General features: G+C 36.3%; 4 protein-coding genes across 5 annotated transcripts; 1 reads left to right on the top strand and 3 right to left on the bottom strand.

Moving 5' to 3' along the window:
* Positions 1-154: 154 nt before the first annotated feature.
* Positions 155-5168, bottom strand: Sh3px1 (sorting nexin 33-like protein SH3PX1). 2 transcript variants are annotated; one of them, XM_076438673.1, is made up of 6 exons: positions 4648-5168; positions 3889-4191; positions 3597-3786; positions 3063-3523; positions 1897-2595; positions 155-1830 (listed from the first exon to the last, which is right to left on the bottom strand). In XM_076438673.1, exons 2-6 carry the CDS (start codon positions 3925-3927, stop codon positions 1579-1581), a joined length of 1641 nt encoding a protein of 546 aa, XP_076294788.1. In that variant the 5' UTR covers positions 3928-4191; positions 4648-5168; the 3' UTR covers positions 155-1578. The 2 variants fall into 2 exon arrangements, with proteins under 2 accessions (XP_076294788.1, XP_076294789.1); XM_076438674.1 differs by lacking the exon at positions 3889-4191 and having other exon boundaries at positions 4648-4686; positions 4773-5165.
* A 187-nt stretch (positions 5169-5355) lies between these two features.
* Eif3h (eukaryotic translation initiation factor 3 subunit h) lies at positions 5356-6968 on the bottom strand. Its single transcript, XM_076438680.1, has 2 exons — positions 6590-6968; positions 5356-6259 (listed from the first exon to the last, which is right to left on the bottom strand). The coding sequence occupies exons 1-2, from the start codon at positions 6850-6852 to the stop codon at positions 5512-5514; spliced, it is 1011 nt and encodes a 336-aa protein (XP_076294795.1). The 5' UTR covers positions 6853-6968; the 3' UTR covers positions 5356-5511.
* Positions 6969-7731: 763 nt separating this feature from the next.
* On the top strand, positions 7732-13396 carry LOC143215605 (uncharacterized). The gene is made up of 7 exons (XM_076437874.1): positions 7732-8003; positions 8147-10321; positions 10405-10567; positions 10646-10806; positions 11081-11294; positions 11382-12233; positions 12302-13396. Exons 1-7 carry the CDS (start codon positions 7920-7922, stop codon positions 13150-13152), a joined length of 4500 nt encoding a protein of 1499 aa, XP_076293989.1. The 5' UTR covers positions 7732-7919; the 3' UTR covers positions 13153-13396.
* Positions 13289-17255, bottom strand: LOC143215606 (uncharacterized). Its single transcript, XM_076437875.1, has 2 exons — positions 16472-17255; positions 13289-15908 (listed from the first exon to the last, which is right to left on the bottom strand). The coding sequence occupies exons 1-2, from the start codon at positions 16836-16838 to the stop codon at positions 14422-14424; spliced, it is 1854 nt and encodes a 617-aa protein (XP_076293990.1). The 5' UTR covers positions 16839-17255; the 3' UTR covers positions 13289-14421.
* Positions 17256-17869: the final 614 nt, after the last annotated feature.

Raw genomic sequence — 17869 nt, 5'->3', positions numbered from 1 at the left:
AAAAAAAATACTTGTTCACAAAGCTGGCTTGTGATTATGAGAATTATTAAAAATAGACATCATTCACTGAACTTTCAAGTTCAACAAATTTTTATCAATTTCTTGATTATGGTGCTACATCATGTGGAATGTTGATAAATATGAAAAACATATATATGTGTATGTATAGCTGATTTCATTTTTTTTTTGTTTGTTACATTTATCACACAGTTATTTTTTGTTACATAATCTGTAAAAAGAAGATAAAAGACTCCTTTTTGAAAGAGAAAAGAAAAACATGCTCGATGAAAATGACGATGATGATGAAAATAACGATTTACAAAATTATCTATGTTTGCGCTTAAAATTAAGTTGCCGTTTTTATTCAAATCACTTTCACAGTATTAGTCATTAAATGCCTTAATTTATAATTCTTCATTGATAGCTTGTATTTATATATATAATAATTTCAGTTCATCTTTTTCTTTTAACATAAATTCGGCGATTAATCATATAGCATCGTGATAATTCGTTAAATGAAAACTGTTTACATTATATAATTCTATACACATTGTACTTATTACACATGTAATTGATTTTATGTTCAGTGAAGCCATTACTCTCATAGTTATTCATCTTATGATTTATCATACTTCGGTACAATATAGCGTTATATACAAATGCTTATTAAAGATATTGTACCAAGATATTTTCAACTGTAATATATACGAGGAACTAATAAAATTGACAGAGACACTTTACGTTCATTATAGAATGCATGTAATATAAATTCTTACTGTGTGCTTTTGTTAATTCAGATTTAGTTGTTAGCGCTAATATTAATGTATAATAATTTACCGATATGTACTATATAATGTAAAATTAAACTTACGTTTCAAGCATATGTTAATATCACGTAACAAAGCATAAAGTAGATATTGTGTGTATATAATTGTATTATAAAATGAGATTTCCGCGATTAAAATTAATATTGAAAAAATTCATCTATATATACGGTAGATGTTTCAATTTCTAAAAGTAGCGACCACAGAAGATTAATATTAATATTAACACGTAATATATATATTACTATACATCCTTAATAATACGTATTCTTTGAAAACTGCAAACTATCTTTCCTGGTCCGATTTAGTAGGATTTTGTTTATTAATCAAGTGTGACAATACTCGAGTCTAAAAACTGAACTAGACATGAGAAAATACTATAAATAGAAAATATACTAGATATATATATGTGTATATATATATGTATATATATATATATATATGTATATGTGCACATGTGTATACGCATATACGATATGACTTTTTGGTACATCTGAAAAGAAAAGCTGTTGAATCCTTAGAATTCAATATGAACAATTCTTCATCAAACAGATCTTATCAGTGATCGAACATAATGTACATACAAAATGTATCCGCAAATATTGAATCACGTGCACGATTCAACACGTCCTTACTTTATACAATTCACGCTCTTTAAAGCAATGTCCGCGTGTTTCAATGTTATAAATTTATAATCGGAACGGTATGCCCGAGCAAAAATCTTTCTTCTTGTATCGTGTGATAAGCATGAAATTCAGCTTTCGTATGCATTTAAAGCTTCTCGTAGTTTATCGACAATCTTCTGATAAAACGTAATTTGCTCTGTCAGATGTGTTTTCATGGCCTGAGTTATATGTATCTCTTGCTCTGTCTGAAAATGCGCTTCTTCGGCGAGAAGTGCTCTCGCTATTACATCCGTTCGATGAGAAAGCTCTCGTAATTTCTGGGGTTCCATTTTGTGTTCGCTCACTAGTCTTTCGCAGTCTTTCCTCTTTTGAACAGCACCCTGCAAAAGTAAACCGATCGGTCGATTAAAATTTACAGATGAAAATTCTACATCTCTTTTATTTACCTTGTGTATACTGATTACATCCGGGAAGCTACCAATGATTCCTCTATAAATATGAAACTTATCTGCCAGCGGTTCCCAATCAAACTTCGATTGTTCTTCGTATAACTTGCCTATATCGTTATAAGCTTCGCCTGTTACTTTCAACGCGTTATTTGTCAGATTTCCTCGAGAGCTATCGTCGACATCGAGCGCCATGCTCAGAGAAATAAAAGACTGGCCGATTTTCTGAAATTCTCTTTTATAGAGATGCTGATTCTTTTTTGCTTGATCAACAGCCATAGCCATGAATTTATTCACTACAGGATCTAGACAGCTTATGAATCTACTATAACCATCTGTCTGTATCTCCACTTTGATAGCGTCCAATGGAGTTTCAGGGCATTGAATGGCATGATAGTAATTGTCACCTAATAACTCGTCTTTCTCTGCTTGCCTCTTGCCAGCTTTCCATCTTTTCTCGTCTGTACAAGTTATAAAGTGTTCCCAAACACGGCTACGCGCCAACACAGGATGTCTGCAGACGTAATCAACGAACTCCTGCAGTTGCGAGCGTCGATGTTCTATAAAATGTCCTTCGTATCTTCCCGATATTTGCTTGTCAGGCAACGGTGGAATGGGGATGAAACAATACTTCTCCTCCAAACGTTCGTGGAGCCAGTCGAAGTGTTTGTATCTTCTTGAAACTTGAATGTTGTTAAACTGTTATAGAGAACTAACGTTAATTCCACATACAGGGTGAACCACGAATCGTGATCAGTAGAGATTACTCTGTTCTTTTTATCAGGTATAGCATGGTTTCAAGAGAGCTTTCACATGATTATAGCAAATTTTTTGTAAAAAAGAATTAGAAAACCAATTTTTTGCAACTCTTTTATGTTATGATTTGCAATTTTTTTATGTTATGATACTTACCGAATTCACCTTGACATCCTCTAAGAAATAGGCGTAAAGAAATCATAGGTGTATTTGCAAAAAATTGAAGGTGACCTTGAAAAATCATGAAAAAAGAGAGTGAAAGCTCTCTTGAGACCATGCTATACCTGATAAAAACATTTTCGATCGGACTGCTAATAACTGAGTAATCTCTACTGGTCACGATTCGTGGTTCACCCTGTATATTAAATAATTCAGAAGTAGAAAGAGCAATGGAGAATGCATTTAAATACCGTAGGTGTGAGTTGATAGACTATGAAACTTTTAAGGCCCTTCAGCTTGGATTCCTTTTTAGGAGACGTGACCACGCAGCTATAGGAGTCCCCTCTCTCAGACCATCTACACTGTCCACCTTCCAATTCCTCGATATATACTTTCTCGCTATCGGGAACATTCATTATTCTCATTCCTAATAAAAAACCATCCTCTCCCGATTTAATTAACGTAGAAAACTTATTGTTCTTCTTTGGTACGTTGGGTATAGGCCTTTCGGGTATCGCAAAATTCATGGCTTGCATAGAGAACGCATCGCCATAATCGCTAGTACTATGCTCTTGCGTTATTTGTATATTATGTTGCGATTGCTGTTGTTGTTGAGGAGGAACGTAGGCCTGCGTTTGACCAACCTCTGAATCGTCGTCCCAATCGTCGTCCCAAAAATCACCGGAACTCTGTTGAGACGATGTCATGGCACCTACAGCATTTGATCGTTGTAATCGTTAATGCGCTTAAAACAAAGGATTCTACAATATGTAAATCGATATTACTCGACGCAGGTGCCGCAGCCTCTACCACTTGAACGTAGGCCGCTGGGAATAGCCCGCATTTTCCGCTTTGATTGAAGCCTTCGCACCAACCATCTCCTACGTTGTCCCTCATGACAGTCAGTAGTTCTCCTGCCACAATGGACAATTCTGCTGTTCCTGGCTCCCCGGTGAAGTTGTACAGTGCCCTTACCTAAACGAAAAATGTCCAGAAATCAGATACGAGAATTTGGAAGTAGAAAAACGCACAGGATTATACCTGTGGTTGTAAGGAAGAACGCCGCATATTACATACTTTCACTTCCAAGATATTGCTGTTTAAAGTTTGGATCATTAAATTTGTTGTTCTAGTGATGTTTCCTTGTTTTCTTTTTAAAATATAAGTGTATATTTCTTTCACTTTACATGATATTGCATATTTGTATAATTAACGTGAATAATAATAGAAACAACAGTAATAATTCACAATGCTTTAGGTAAAACGACGCAAGTCCACTGGACTTGTGTTGTTCTTCTGGACCGTGTCGCAGTTAAGTAGTTGTTCCAAAACAAAGCATTGCCGTCAATATCACGTCTTGTGTCGTGACCAGTGTTACAGCTATCGAGTAAAGTTTGTTAATCAATATTATACAATTGCATAGTGATAATACAGAGAATATATATGAAAATGGATCTTATTCACGTAGTATTCTTCGGATATGGATCTATCACAATGGTAAGATACAAGTAATTGTTGTAATCTTGTCTTATGCGAATGAATTGAACGTAGGTCATTGGTTAAATTGCATTATTTTTCTGAGCCTTTCGAATTTGTTTTCATGGCCTTTATTCTGGTAAATAGGTTTATATACTATGCCTACATATTCGCCTATACTATGAAGCTCGATTAACGCATTGACTAAAATTTTTTGAAATTCTGACATGCGGCGTTTTTCCTGACAGCCACAGATATTTCAACTGCCACATGAAAGAGTGAGTCATAACATGTTGATGAAACATTACAGTGAATCGACGAATCGCGATAAATTTCGGTATCCTGGACGGGTTTACATACCTGGTGACCCTCCATCATAGATACATGCAGCAACAGTTCCTTGAGATACCGACCGCCAACACGATATATGTAGTATTTTGTCTCCCTAATTCAAACAGTTTAATTGCACCCGGTCACATACTTACACCAATCTGCTAAACCGTATGACTGACATTTACGTATTTGTGTATTGGACGTGTGTGCGACTCTGTGTCACATAAATGGAAATTTCAAACGACTGTTACAGCTACTGTCTGTGGCGCATAACACGCTTTCGTGATTTCGCGAGAACTATGCGCCTCACGAACGAATTATATCACCACCAATGTTTTATAACGATCTGTATATTTCGTAGACGGTGAAAGAGAAACTGTCCAGACGTGTCTGGTAAATATTGAAGATTATTAGACGCGGTTCGAGGTTAAACGCGGAAGCACAGGGGCCGCGAAATCACGATCCACTACTGAACCTTGGATCCGCCTTTGTGAATTAATCGCGTCGAACTTTTACTCGAGTCTGTACAACCTAACTCACCGAATTGAGCGAATTTCTGATCTAAATTTCAGCGAATCACCGATATGATCTTGGTAATCGAATGATGAATCACAATATGTTAAAACATCGATCAATACATTGCTCAATAGCAGGGAGGTTCCTCTCTGTCAATATAGCAATCGGTTTTTAATCGTAGATTACACTTTTATCAAGGTGAAAAAATATACATACCGCGTTGTTTTATCTGTCTTTATTTACTTATGGATATTTGAAAAAGTTACTTCAATAAATTAGCAAATTCAAGTTACAAAGGAAACAAATAGATTTAATAGGAAACCAAGAGTTGTGTACACTGTTTTATTGAAAAATTGTATTATTTTTCTGTCACATTCAATTAGAAGACTTCGACTCCTTCGCATTTTGAAGACTTTGAGTAATATACAATTTTGCTAAGCTCTGAGCACAGAATTGAGAGATGTGCTCGCTGTACGTGTTAATTTGGCCAGCCACAATCATCGGATTAAGCCTGGGAGGAACAGGCAGAGGTCTCATTAACTTGTTAATATCATCGTCTGGTAATGGAGGTTCGTCTTTAGCAAGCCTAGCCGCATTTTCTTGGGCTCTCTTGGCCAACAATCTATTCTTTTCTTGTTGTTGACGAACAACCAACTGTTGATACCTATTGAACTTCATAGCTTCCTGATTCAATTCGTCTACACGGTCCATCAGACAACGTAACTGATTTTCTAGAACCGTAGCTGTGCCTAGATCCAAATATTTAGTACCTTCCTCTTCGGGAACCATTTCTTCCAGTTCAGACATCATTATGTTGGTCAAATTGCTGTTCTTTATTACCACTGGTATCTCAATGAACAAGCTCTCGTAACCGATCTTTAAAGTACGCAGGGCTTCCGGTGTAAATTCTCCTTCCTTGTACATTTGAATAGCTTGAGGAGTAAGTCTATAAGCTTTTAAAGTCAGAAAACCTCTGGCTGATTTGGCTGTATCATATATAAGAACCACCGATTCCTCTATGGAAGTTTGGTAATGATACTGCGACTCCAACAACGAAACATTTAAGAAGTTTCCAACATCGGCGCTCTGGTACCAACCGACATGAAAGTGATCAACATTTACCCTGTAACAAATATACATTTAATTGTTTGATATGCCAACATATCTGTGGTTCCCAGGAAGAATGCCGCATGTCATATAATTTCACTTTCGAGATATTGCCATTTAAAGTTTTGATCACTAACGCTTTGACATAGGACATCGGTTAAATTGCATTATCTTTTTGAGCCTTTCGAATTTATTTTCATGAGTCTTTTTCTGGTAAATACATAAATCCTATACTATAGAGCTCAATGAATGTATAAACTGAAATTTTTTGAAATTCTGACACATGCAGTGTTTTTCCTTGCAACCACAGATATATTTTCACTGTATTATTTTATCGTTGATTTACCATCTGAGACGCCGCATCATCGCAAGTTGATACTCTTCCTCATCCATAATTTCATCGTTTTTAGGAAACGGAAAACAATTTGTGATCTCGAGACGATGTTTGACTACCAAGCCGAGAAGAGCACCTTGAGCAACATCCATGTTGCTTAAAGATTCTTCGTGACAATGCTTCACCATTTTCATAACAACTAGCCCGTCGCATTGAACATAATCAATTCGCGGTTCCGATTCCGGAATTCTTCTTGTCTGCGTTCTCGAGTTCATTTCCTCAATGAAAAATAGCTACAATACTGATTAAGAATTGCGGTTAGCTTTCTGTCAAGCAGGTTAGGAACGGAAAGAGATGCTTGTCCTTTTCACAGCATGGCGAAGCATAAGTTTACTCTATGCGTAGATGGTTAACACACGCTACCAGAGAGCACTCTTACAGAAGCGAAATTACAATTTCCAGGGCGCATGCGCCTGTAAGTAGGTCCGCTCTGGTAGGCTCTTAGACTATATATATATACTTATAGACCCGCGGCTTCAGATAACATGCCGTGTTCCAAGAATACTTCATCTATCAGATGACGCATGTGGGCAAAGTGCTATAGTATGTTGAGAAGTCGCAGTACCACGAAGCTAAAATGAACCTAGAGGGGAAAGGGGAATCGTCGCCGTATCGTGGCCGTATCTTATTCTGTATAAGGGTACATTCCGATTCACGCATGATGCGCATACACTGTATAGTGTATGCATAGAGACTCTTATACTACACTATACAGTGTATGTGCATCATGCGTGAATCGGAATGTACCCTAAATATTTATGGAAACTAAATACCTGAAAATATGTACATATATACTTGTGAAAAGATATATTTGTATCACGGTTTTGTCGTTCCTTACAATTTTTTATGAAACAAGTTTGTGCCATTTTTACAAATGTTTACGAAATAATACATAAATATATATACTTGTATATACATTTGTATCATTTTGAATTATCTTGTGACGTGCTTGTGGGCATCAGATACTCCGTTATCTCGGAACACTGCGTCCTATGCATATCGTATACCTACGCTGGATCTATAAGTATATATAGTCTAAGGCGTCTAAGGAATAGCATGGAACAGAACCTATCTATACTGTCCTATACCGACAAAAGCGGTGGTAGAAAAGATATCCTCTCTGACAGTCTCTGATAAATAACACATGTATTTTACATTTTGATTTCTGCCGCGCAAATGTGAAATGATCTTCAGACAGGTTGAGGTTGGTTGAGTTTGAACGGTTGAACAGTAGATTTTAGACACATTGTCCGTTGAAAAACTGTAATATTTATTTCGAGTAATGACTAGTATGGAAAAGAAAATTAAAAAATGGATTTTATTGATGCAAGCAGAAAAATTGGACGAACTAATAGAAGACATGAAGGTCAGTTGTATTCATTTAAATCAATTTCAAATGCTCTTATAATATATTTACTACTTGTTTTGAAATACTCGATTTTCTTATTATCCATAGTTATCAAATGATATTATTAAATTTTTTCGATGATTAATTCAAATCTCTTTCAGATAAGCATCCGTCCAGGCCAAACTAATGATATTAACAAACATATTTTTAAATTGCTGTTATATCTGTCGCACATTGCAGACAAAAACATCAAAGAGAACTGTGCTATCGGCACAGAGATTTACAGGGTAACTTGTTTGTTGTGTCAATTTCTGACTGAGATACCTGATCACCATAAATTCGCTTCCAGCTTGTTCCATATAGTTCGATGTTTATTAACTGTAAATATGTACAAGGAAGCGTTCAAAGTATGTTGTTTCGTAAGCACAGAAGTTCTAGGCTCTTCTTATTCGAGTGTGAGCGATATACTAGAAAAAATAGCTTATCTATGGCACATCGCTGTTAGTAATAAATTTAAACTGGTACAAAGAAATACTTTCGATACCAAATATTATTATGAACTGAAAGAGATTGTGAAACACGAATTACAAATAATACAAATACTGTATAAAAATTATACGAAACACTTACTCACGAAGATAAGTTCATATCTAGATAAAATAGTAGTAATAAGCGAAGCGTCCAATGTTTGTTTTATAGAATTTTGTACATTTGTGATCGAATACTTGAGGCAGACTGAACTGTTTTTAGAGGAAGACGAAAAACACGTTATATTTCGTGACATGCTTCACATATTGAGCAGAATCATTTGTGAAAATGTTAACAAAGATGGTCTGGATTTTGCAATACAGGCTTTAGATAATTTAAGCAGCCACTTCAAAGTCGCTTTGGGAGGCGACAAAGAGTGTTACGAGTGCTACGAGCTGTTCGAATTATTCTGTTCAGCGGTTGTAAAACCAGTTGACCATTTAGTAGAAAGCGATGTCAACAACATTCGTAGTTGCTGCACCAATTACAAAAGAGTTACAAAGAAGTATAGCACCTTAGGATCCGTTAAATGGATTACATTCAGTATTGTTCAAATTCTAGAGCTGTTATTTGTATATTGGGAAGCGTGTTTGAAAACAGGAAAGGAACAATTTTTAAAAAATGGTCTATTATTAGAGATCATGAACTTGATTGTTTGTACAAGCGAATACTTTGCTCATCAGACGTTCAACAAATGCAAGGTTTGCCAAAGCAAAGAATGTATGGTGAGAAGAGACATATACAATGCAGTGGCGATAAAATCGAGATGTATCAATTTAATCTGCAAGCTCTCGGCGAACAATTTATCTATGGACATCTACAGATTTGTGCAAAATTTTTTGGAGCAGAACGTAGCACATATTTATGAAATGAAAGAGTGTAAGTGCACATGCTGGTCACAGTTGTGGTCCATGAGCGGTGCTATGATCTATAATTTAAGTATAGTGGCAGAATGTTTCTACCAGGAAAGTGTATCGCTGCTTTCTTTGTTATGCACATCTGTCCTACAGTTCGAAGGTATTCAACAAAAATCTGTTTATATTAATCTTGAGTATCCCATATCTTCCACGTTGCACAGACTATCGTCTCTTCATTATAAACATGCTATGTACAGAGAAGCTATGACTGCATCAGCATTAAACGCTCTATTAAGTTATAACTATCCTGACACGAAAGCGTTTCGTATGTGGGCAAATATTAAACATAAATCCATAAGTAATAAGAATATAATGGACATGACCATGCTATCTTGTTTGAAGTCAGATAGGTCGGTGATAGAGGAATTAGGGCTGTCCATTGAATTGTCCCAGTACAATCTCATCGAAATATGTTTAAGAGAGGCGAAAGGTTTGCAAGAAGCAAAAGTGAATCTTTCAGATGCCATCCATAAAGTTCTGGACGAAATGTTAACGTTGAAAGCGACTCCAGTGCAGTACGCTCGTGTTGTTCAAATGTTAGCGTATCATCTACTACATTTCGATTACAACGAGAATACTTTAGACTGCCTGAAGCAAGCTATCTCGAATTTAAAACAGATAAAAACGAGTAATTATGTTTTGTGCTTGCAAGCCAATTTGGAGTTTTATATCTTTGTGACACAGTTGTATATCGCCAATAAGAAAACCCAGATAGAAATGGAAAATACGAAATTCGCTCTGTATGCTCCGAGAATATCAGAAATGGGAGAAAATGACCCCAGTGATGTGGTACCAGCTTACACTATGATAAATATGAAAGAAGATTCCAGATTAATGATGTATTTGGAAACATCATTGAAGAAATGGAATAAATGCATCAAAAAGAATGTTGTGAGTGTGAATCTTATAAAATTTAATTTATTTCTTTTTCAACCGCTGCTTTACGAGTTTATTTTTTCATTTATAATTGATAGGAAGAAATTGTTAAAGGCTATGAACATCTGATAACACTTCACACATTAATAGTTGCCGGTGAATATGCACGTTTGTATCGTTATGAGAAATACGAGATCAATATATGGAAACTTGTGTACACAATGGCTTCGGAATTACAAAACGACCAAGCAATCATTTATGGTACGACTATTTTCCTTACAATTAATCGCAGAAATGAAAGGTATACAGAATTGTAATTGAACTTTCCTTCGTTATTAGTGACCGGCAGAAGCATTTCGTCGAGATACATTAATGAAAACTGGATTACAACAGCCAAGAAACTCGCCGACAAGTTTAAAGACACCAAGGATGCAGAAATGATCTACGCAATTGCCGTTTTCTGGATAAGTTTATCAGACTTGTACTTCGAACGCGATATGGTTGGTCAATTATTTATAAGTCATTGCTAGACTCCGGATTTTTATGCAAGATAAAAGATTTCTGCATCGATCGCAAGGCACAGGAGCTATATATCAATTTATATTTTTCATTAATATTTTTAATGTAGTGAAAATAATATATTAATACTCTTAAAGTTTTTTGACCTGTTCACTGTTTTAAATTGCATCTGCTCATTCTCGTTATAAATGCATAAAATCCGGAGTCTAGTCATTACTGGTCCTACAAATATTTTATACAAATTCTTGTTATTAGCATGAAGAAGCTAGGAGGTTACTAGACGAATCCAGGAAACTGCCAGGAGTCTCTTTTATTTCTAACATAGCTGTATACTTGTACAGCTTGGACAGGCTTTTGTATAATTGTTCATTGTATAAAAAAGATATGAAGCACGAGGAGTACACCCGTTATATAGTCGAAACTTTGTATAGTCTAGTTAATTTAAATGAAGCGTTGTCTACAAAAAGTTGTAAGCATTTAATACTTCATGAATTTAATCATTCATGTCTTTTTTTTTCTATAATTTTCGATAATTAATAAGATTATTTTTCGTCAGGGAAACTTCAAGACAAGCATCTCTTTAGCTACGACATACTCCTGTCTGCAACAATTAACTTGTCCTTACGAATGAACAGTTTACTGTCGTTCAGGGAAATCTGTGCTCACTTAGTGCGGCGATTGAAGACAGCGCAATCTTTGGGAGCTACTATGAGAGTCGCGGAAGTATTAAAATCTCTCTGTTACATCGACTTGTCACGTTCGCAATTACACGATTGTGAAATAAAGCTACAAGGACTGGAGCACATCTTAAATATTGAAACGTTTAAAGCGTCGATGAGTAGCAAGCCGATGAAAGTGATTATGGAAAGTGCATCGACACCGATTCGAGTCATAGAGCCTATCAGAGATATTCCACGGAACGATGCATCGCCGGCTCTGAGAAACAAATGTTTTGATCTCCCTGAGTTCATGCGCCATCAAGATTGTAATTGTTACATGTGTCAGAATTTATCGTGCAGTTATTTAATATTTGCGAGCACTCATATCAGGGCCCAGTTGTACGCGTTGCAAAACAATTTTGAAGCGTCGTTACAGCATTTTACAGGTGCGTTTAAGATAAAGAAGAAATTAATGAAGACAGAGAAACATATGTCCAAAGACGAGACTGAACATTTCTCTTGGCAAGAACGTCTCTACAGTACAGATTACATTCTTCTGTTAATCAACTTCTGTGTCTTCTCGAAAAACTATCTGAAAGTAAGCCAAGAAAGAAGAACAAATATTCTTCTGTTAGCAATTCAGTTATGCGACGTGTACAAGCTCAATGGTCATCCGGTTTTCATGTCAGCTAAAGAATTGTTGTTCGATTACAATTTCCAAAAGATAATCGATAAGCTGGACTATTCAAGTACGTATTTCTCAAAAGTACATTATCATTGAATTCAATCGACTAATTATTATTATTATTTCTTACAGCGTTTACAGTTCCTAACGCCTCAAACATCGACACGTTGACATACGTGGAAACACCGAAAGCCGAAGACACTATTTGCGTTACACCGACTGTTAATAACATTCGAACGAAAAAGCCTACTACTGTAAAACAAAAACGAAATCCTCCACTTTTGAAACTTAATAAAGTTAGTATAAACTTCAGCGACGACGAAGATGACATTTTTTCACCGAAATCCGAATATCGGAGGACAAGGTCCCATAGCAAATTGACAAGAAGAAAGATCTTCAGTGAAGAATATTCGGACGATCCGAATAAAACAAAAGAAGAAATTAATGAATCGCGAAATTCTAGTTCGCAGGAGTTGTCCAAGCAACAGGAAGAAAATGTTCATGATGTTTCTATAAAAGACATGGTAAATAAAGTGACATCATTGGTGCCCGGTGCTTCAGAATATTTACACAAGTTTGCAGACGAATTGGAGGAACCCGCAACAAGTAATAACATCCAAAAATTAATCAAGAAAATAGAAGCTCTCAAAGTAAACGCGATTTCGCAAAAAGCTACCAGAACTACGCGACACTCGAAACAAATCGCTTCGATCGATTCGACTAAAATCGATGAAGTAATAGCATTGTTTAAAGACTTGAAAACCGATGAGCAAAAGGATAACAATGGTTTAATAAAAAATGAAATAAACAGCGTCGAGAGATTCGAGGAAAATAATTTGTGTGTTAAGCAGTGTAGTAAAATAGAAAATTTAAGAAAGATACATGTCAGCGAAAATTCTAAATCACGAACTACAAAAAAATCAGTGAAACAAAATATAATAAGTAGAGAAGCGCCTAGTACGAAAGTTAAAAAATCGAAATAATAATGATTGTAATATTGTAAGTGCAACGAAACGTTTTGTAAAGAATTGAAATTTATTTTTAATAAAATCAACATGAAAAGTCAATAGAATTCGTTTCGCTTCACATAGTAGTCGAAGAATAGGTGGTAAGAGGTGATAAATGTGAATTTTGTAGAATTTTAGAAAATATTTATTAAAATATCTCACATATATACATATTCAGTAAAAAAAGAGTTAAAATTACTTAAAGATTACAAATGGAGGTCGTCACTCTATTCTACCCATTACTTTCTTTATACCTATAGCTATATTTTATAAATATTAACCATATTTGTTCCAATTAAATACTTTACAAACTTTAATAGTTTTCGAAAACAAATTTGTTTTGTCAATTTCGTTCGTTACCATTCTAAGTATCACACAAATTTTTAACTGTTATATAGTATGGCCGATACTAATAAATAAATTTTTGCATTATTACCTAGAAAAACAAGTGAATTTGTGTAATGAGTTTTTTAACCGTGTAGAATGGAAGCTCAATTGTAGAAAATTGTACAATAATGCCTTGATCATAGCTTCTGTCGAGTTACACAAAATATTTTATCTCTTAGAATTTAAATAATGTTCACATATCTGAAAAATCACCATTATCACATGAAGCATATAAAAATGAACGAGATATCAACATAATTATTTTTTATATGTTTGAATAACGAACAATACAATTTTCTATAACGATTGGTAATATTCATTATCGAGGAAAGTTAAAAGCAATCATGAAATATTGTTATATTTTCGTGTTATAATAATGGAATATTAAAAATCTTGGAAAGTAGAACGTTTACGGAATATTAGGGAATAGTGACAATTTTCAAAGTTTTATACATAATCGTATTTCAAAGTGAACAATAGTCAATATAATAGAGGTATTTGTTAAAAAAAAAATAATAATTCTTTTCATTTATCACCAACAAATAAATAAACTGGAAATTTGAAAATGTTCACTATTCTTAATATTTACGTGAAGACAGTAGTATGTAGTTTTGTAGCAAAATGCAAATAAAAGATACATATAATAGATCGTAAACAATAACGTAATTAGAAAATGATACAAAAAAAAGCTACTCAATTGTGCAAGAAGAAAAATAGAGATAACTCTAACCAATGAATTTCTTTTGTTTGCTTATTAGATGATTAACTGCGTCATGGCAATAAATGCACGTTTATTTGTTATTTCTCTGCCATACAAAAATAACACAAATGAGAATTGTAATAGCCGTTAATCACAGTCTATAAGTGGGTATAATTCAGCTCAGAATTCTCAGAGCAATCGTCCTTGTTCTGTTTTAGGCTTATACCTCTTGTCTTTTCCTGATTTTTAGCTAATTCCATCAAAGCTAATGCACCCAACCATTTCTGACTGTCTTCAGGAATTGGTAACGTTATAAGATTATTTTCCTGTTTAACAACAACTACTTTTGTTGTGTTCAACTCGACTGGAATTATTTTCGATGTATTATCTTTATTATTATTATTATTAGTGTTGTTGTTGTTGTTATTATTATTATTGCTGGAACTTCCAGCTAACATTAAAACAGTCGGTCTCATTATATTCTCGCTAACACGAGATTGCAGAAAGGTGTCCTGCTTAACTATCTCCTTTTGAGCAAAACTTTTCACCTTTATGTGAGCTTGATTCGACAAAGACTTAGAATTCTCTTTAACTACCTCGTTATCCCATTCGTATTTAGAAACAGGTTCATTAACGTTGCTTTTCATTTGGTGCGTGTTACTTGAAAAATCATTGATGCTACTCTGAGAATCCCAAATAGCTTGCGATAATGTGGTCGACTCAGCTGTGGTAGTCTCAAATGCGTAAATATGTTCTTCCTTTACAGATTTTTTCAGAGATTCATTATTACCATTAGTTATATCCCAAGATGAACCTACATGAGAGTTCATGTAGGGAAGATCAGGCTCTGATTTTGCAAGTTCAATTTCCTTGCACGCGTTCAAGCACAACGTGTCAGAAACATTAGACAAACTATCGGTCGGCGCGTTCCAATGTATCTGACTATCACTAGTTTTGAACGAAGTGGTCACAGATACGCTAACAGGCTTACTATCCCAATTTAAAGGTTTGGCTAACTGTTGTTCCAAACAAGCTTCACGTAGCCACCTTTTCTTTGGTTGAAGTCTGTCTAGGGGTCTCCTCAACGGAGTGACCGCCAACTTGGTAGATATCTCCTCGTCCTCCGATGTTTGCAGTATATTACATGTTTCTGCTGGGTCTTCGTCCTGACTATCTTCTTGACTATCTTGACTTTCATCGCAATATAATCTTTGATTGGAGGCCTTACAATCTAAGTTCTCCTGTTCGCCTGCCGCGTCCATCATCAGGCCCTTTCTGGACTTGACTCTTTTGTGATTCTCAGAACTACTCTTCCAGGTTTTCTTCTTGCGTTCGTTCTTACTCGTCGGTGTTCTATCCTCCCTCTCTCTGGACATCTTGTAACGTTCTAGCCATCTGGTAACGTCGTGGGGTAAGTCTGTATTTTCGGATACCGGCTTCAAAACGAAATCATCCGAACGAGTTAGAGTTGCATAAGGATGATCCGGACAATGCCTGTTCGCATGCGTAAATCTCATTTCACAGCCAGGTTCTGTACACAAAAATGGCTTTTCTCCTGTGTGCAGCCTCTGATGAGTTTTCAATTGTCCCGACTGGGTGAAAGCTTTTGTGCATCCCGGATAGTCGCATGGGTACGGGCGTTCTCCTGAAAAGAAAATAATTTATCATTCACATTTCCTCGAAAACTGCATTCAAGAGTATTCTTCTCGGACAATTGTGAGCATAGATTGAAAATAAATTTTCACAAATGATTCCGACTACGAAGAACTATGCAATTCGACGAAAAAGGATCGTGCATCGTTTTCATTCGTTCCAAACAAAGACTCGATGTCGAATACGATATTTAAACGAAAAAGGAATCCGCGTATTTCGAACGGTGAGATAATGATCATTTCCATAACGACGCGCACCAACAAACAAGAACACGTACGCGCGGTTTCGTTCAACTATAGATTGCTCGGTAATTTCCACGAGTAAGCCATTTAACTATTTAAAGCACGCATGATGGCGATTGGCGGGACGCGTGAGAGTGCATGAAGCTTGCTGTTTCTGCGCGAACCTCGTTGCGATCATGCAGGTGTACGCATCGTTGCAGGGATATAGACGGATTTTCCTCACAGAAAGTTTGAACGAAACAGCGCGTACGGCACGGTGGGCCACAGAGAAGTCGGGATAACAACGTAAAACCGGCAGAGCCGAAGTACATACCTGTGTGTGTACGCAGGTGTGCTTGGAGGCTTTTCTCTCGTGGGAACACTCGGTTGCAATAGGTGCATTTTATACTGCTCGGCGAGGTGCTTCCTTGCATCATCAGGTTCGAGAGAGCATCTGCTCGAGGTCGTCCACGACGATGACTCTCGGAACCTCCGGAACGTGACCGTGTTCCTGTCCGTGCGGTTACCACGTTATGCTCTCGATATTCAGGCGAGGAGCATGAGCTGCCCGGACTTAAGTTCACATTTCTTGCCTCCTCGCCCCAGTTCCATGGATAAAGCATGGTATCGCACATCGGCGGGCTGCACGGCAACGCTTCCGTCAAAGGGCGCGACTCCCGCTTCGGCGTGTGTAATTCCATGTTGAGTTTCTTTCTTCACCGCACAGCTTGCCGGTCACCTTATAAAATCAACGTTACCACCAACCACCTAATCTTTGTGCTCACACTTTCTCTCTCCCTCTCTCTCTCTTTCTCTCTAGCGTGCGTTTGCTATCTCTCTCTCTCTCCCTCAATCCGCTACCCTTCGTGTGCCGCGTGCAACTGGTAAACCGCCAAAATGAATCTGTCCGGCGCGATATACGATACGCGTGCGTGACTATAGCGACTATAACTGATAACACCACGAATTTAATTCGTTGATTCACGCGGAACGAAAATAATTCAGATTCGGCAACGAATGTCTCTCATTAACACAACATCAACAACATAATCACGTTTCCATCCGCTTGTTGTATCGTTGGCATCATCGTAACGACTGCTTCTACACGCGGCTTCTGATCGATGCGCGCGCATCCCTTCCTCGTGGCAGCTCCACCAATCACGAGCTCCCGGTTAAAGGAACTTGCGCTGCGTGAAGTTCACTTTAAAAAAATGATCATATAAACCTATAGACCCGGCACAGATAATTTTCTGTGAATTTTCCTTGAAGAAAAGATGAACTGAATTTGTGACGTCTCATTTTCCAAAGATGTATATATACACAGTACACGGAAAGAATGGACAGCGTAATTTCAAAGAATTTGGCATTTTATCATGAACTAATCAATATATAGAATATATTTCAAATACAAATAATGTTTATTCTGTATGTTTTATGGTTTTATATTACAATGCAGCATGTATTATTTAGGAATCGATATTTGATTCTGACTTTCGCATTTTATGCAGATTACAGAATGTTTTTTACGTATAAATCACATTTACAGCGTCGGTATGCCGCATGCCGTACTAGACATTTTGAAATTATCTTAGGAATCATCTTGTGACGTCACATTTTCACTGATCTTTTCTTCACTGGATTCTCATAGGATTCTCATCGGCTTTGCTTACCTATACAAATACTATACCTGTGCCGGATCTATAATATATAAGAGTACATCCATGTACAACAG

The sequence above is a fragment of the Lasioglossum baleicum genome, chromosome 14 (assembly GCF_051020765.1).
Source record: "Lasioglossum baleicum chromosome 14, iyLasBale1, whole genome shotgun sequence".
Classification (NCBI taxonomy): domain Eukaryota; kingdom Metazoa; phylum Arthropoda; class Insecta; order Hymenoptera; family Halictidae; genus Lasioglossum; species Lasioglossum baleicum.
This window is presented reverse-complemented; position numbering and strand designations above follow the sequence as displayed.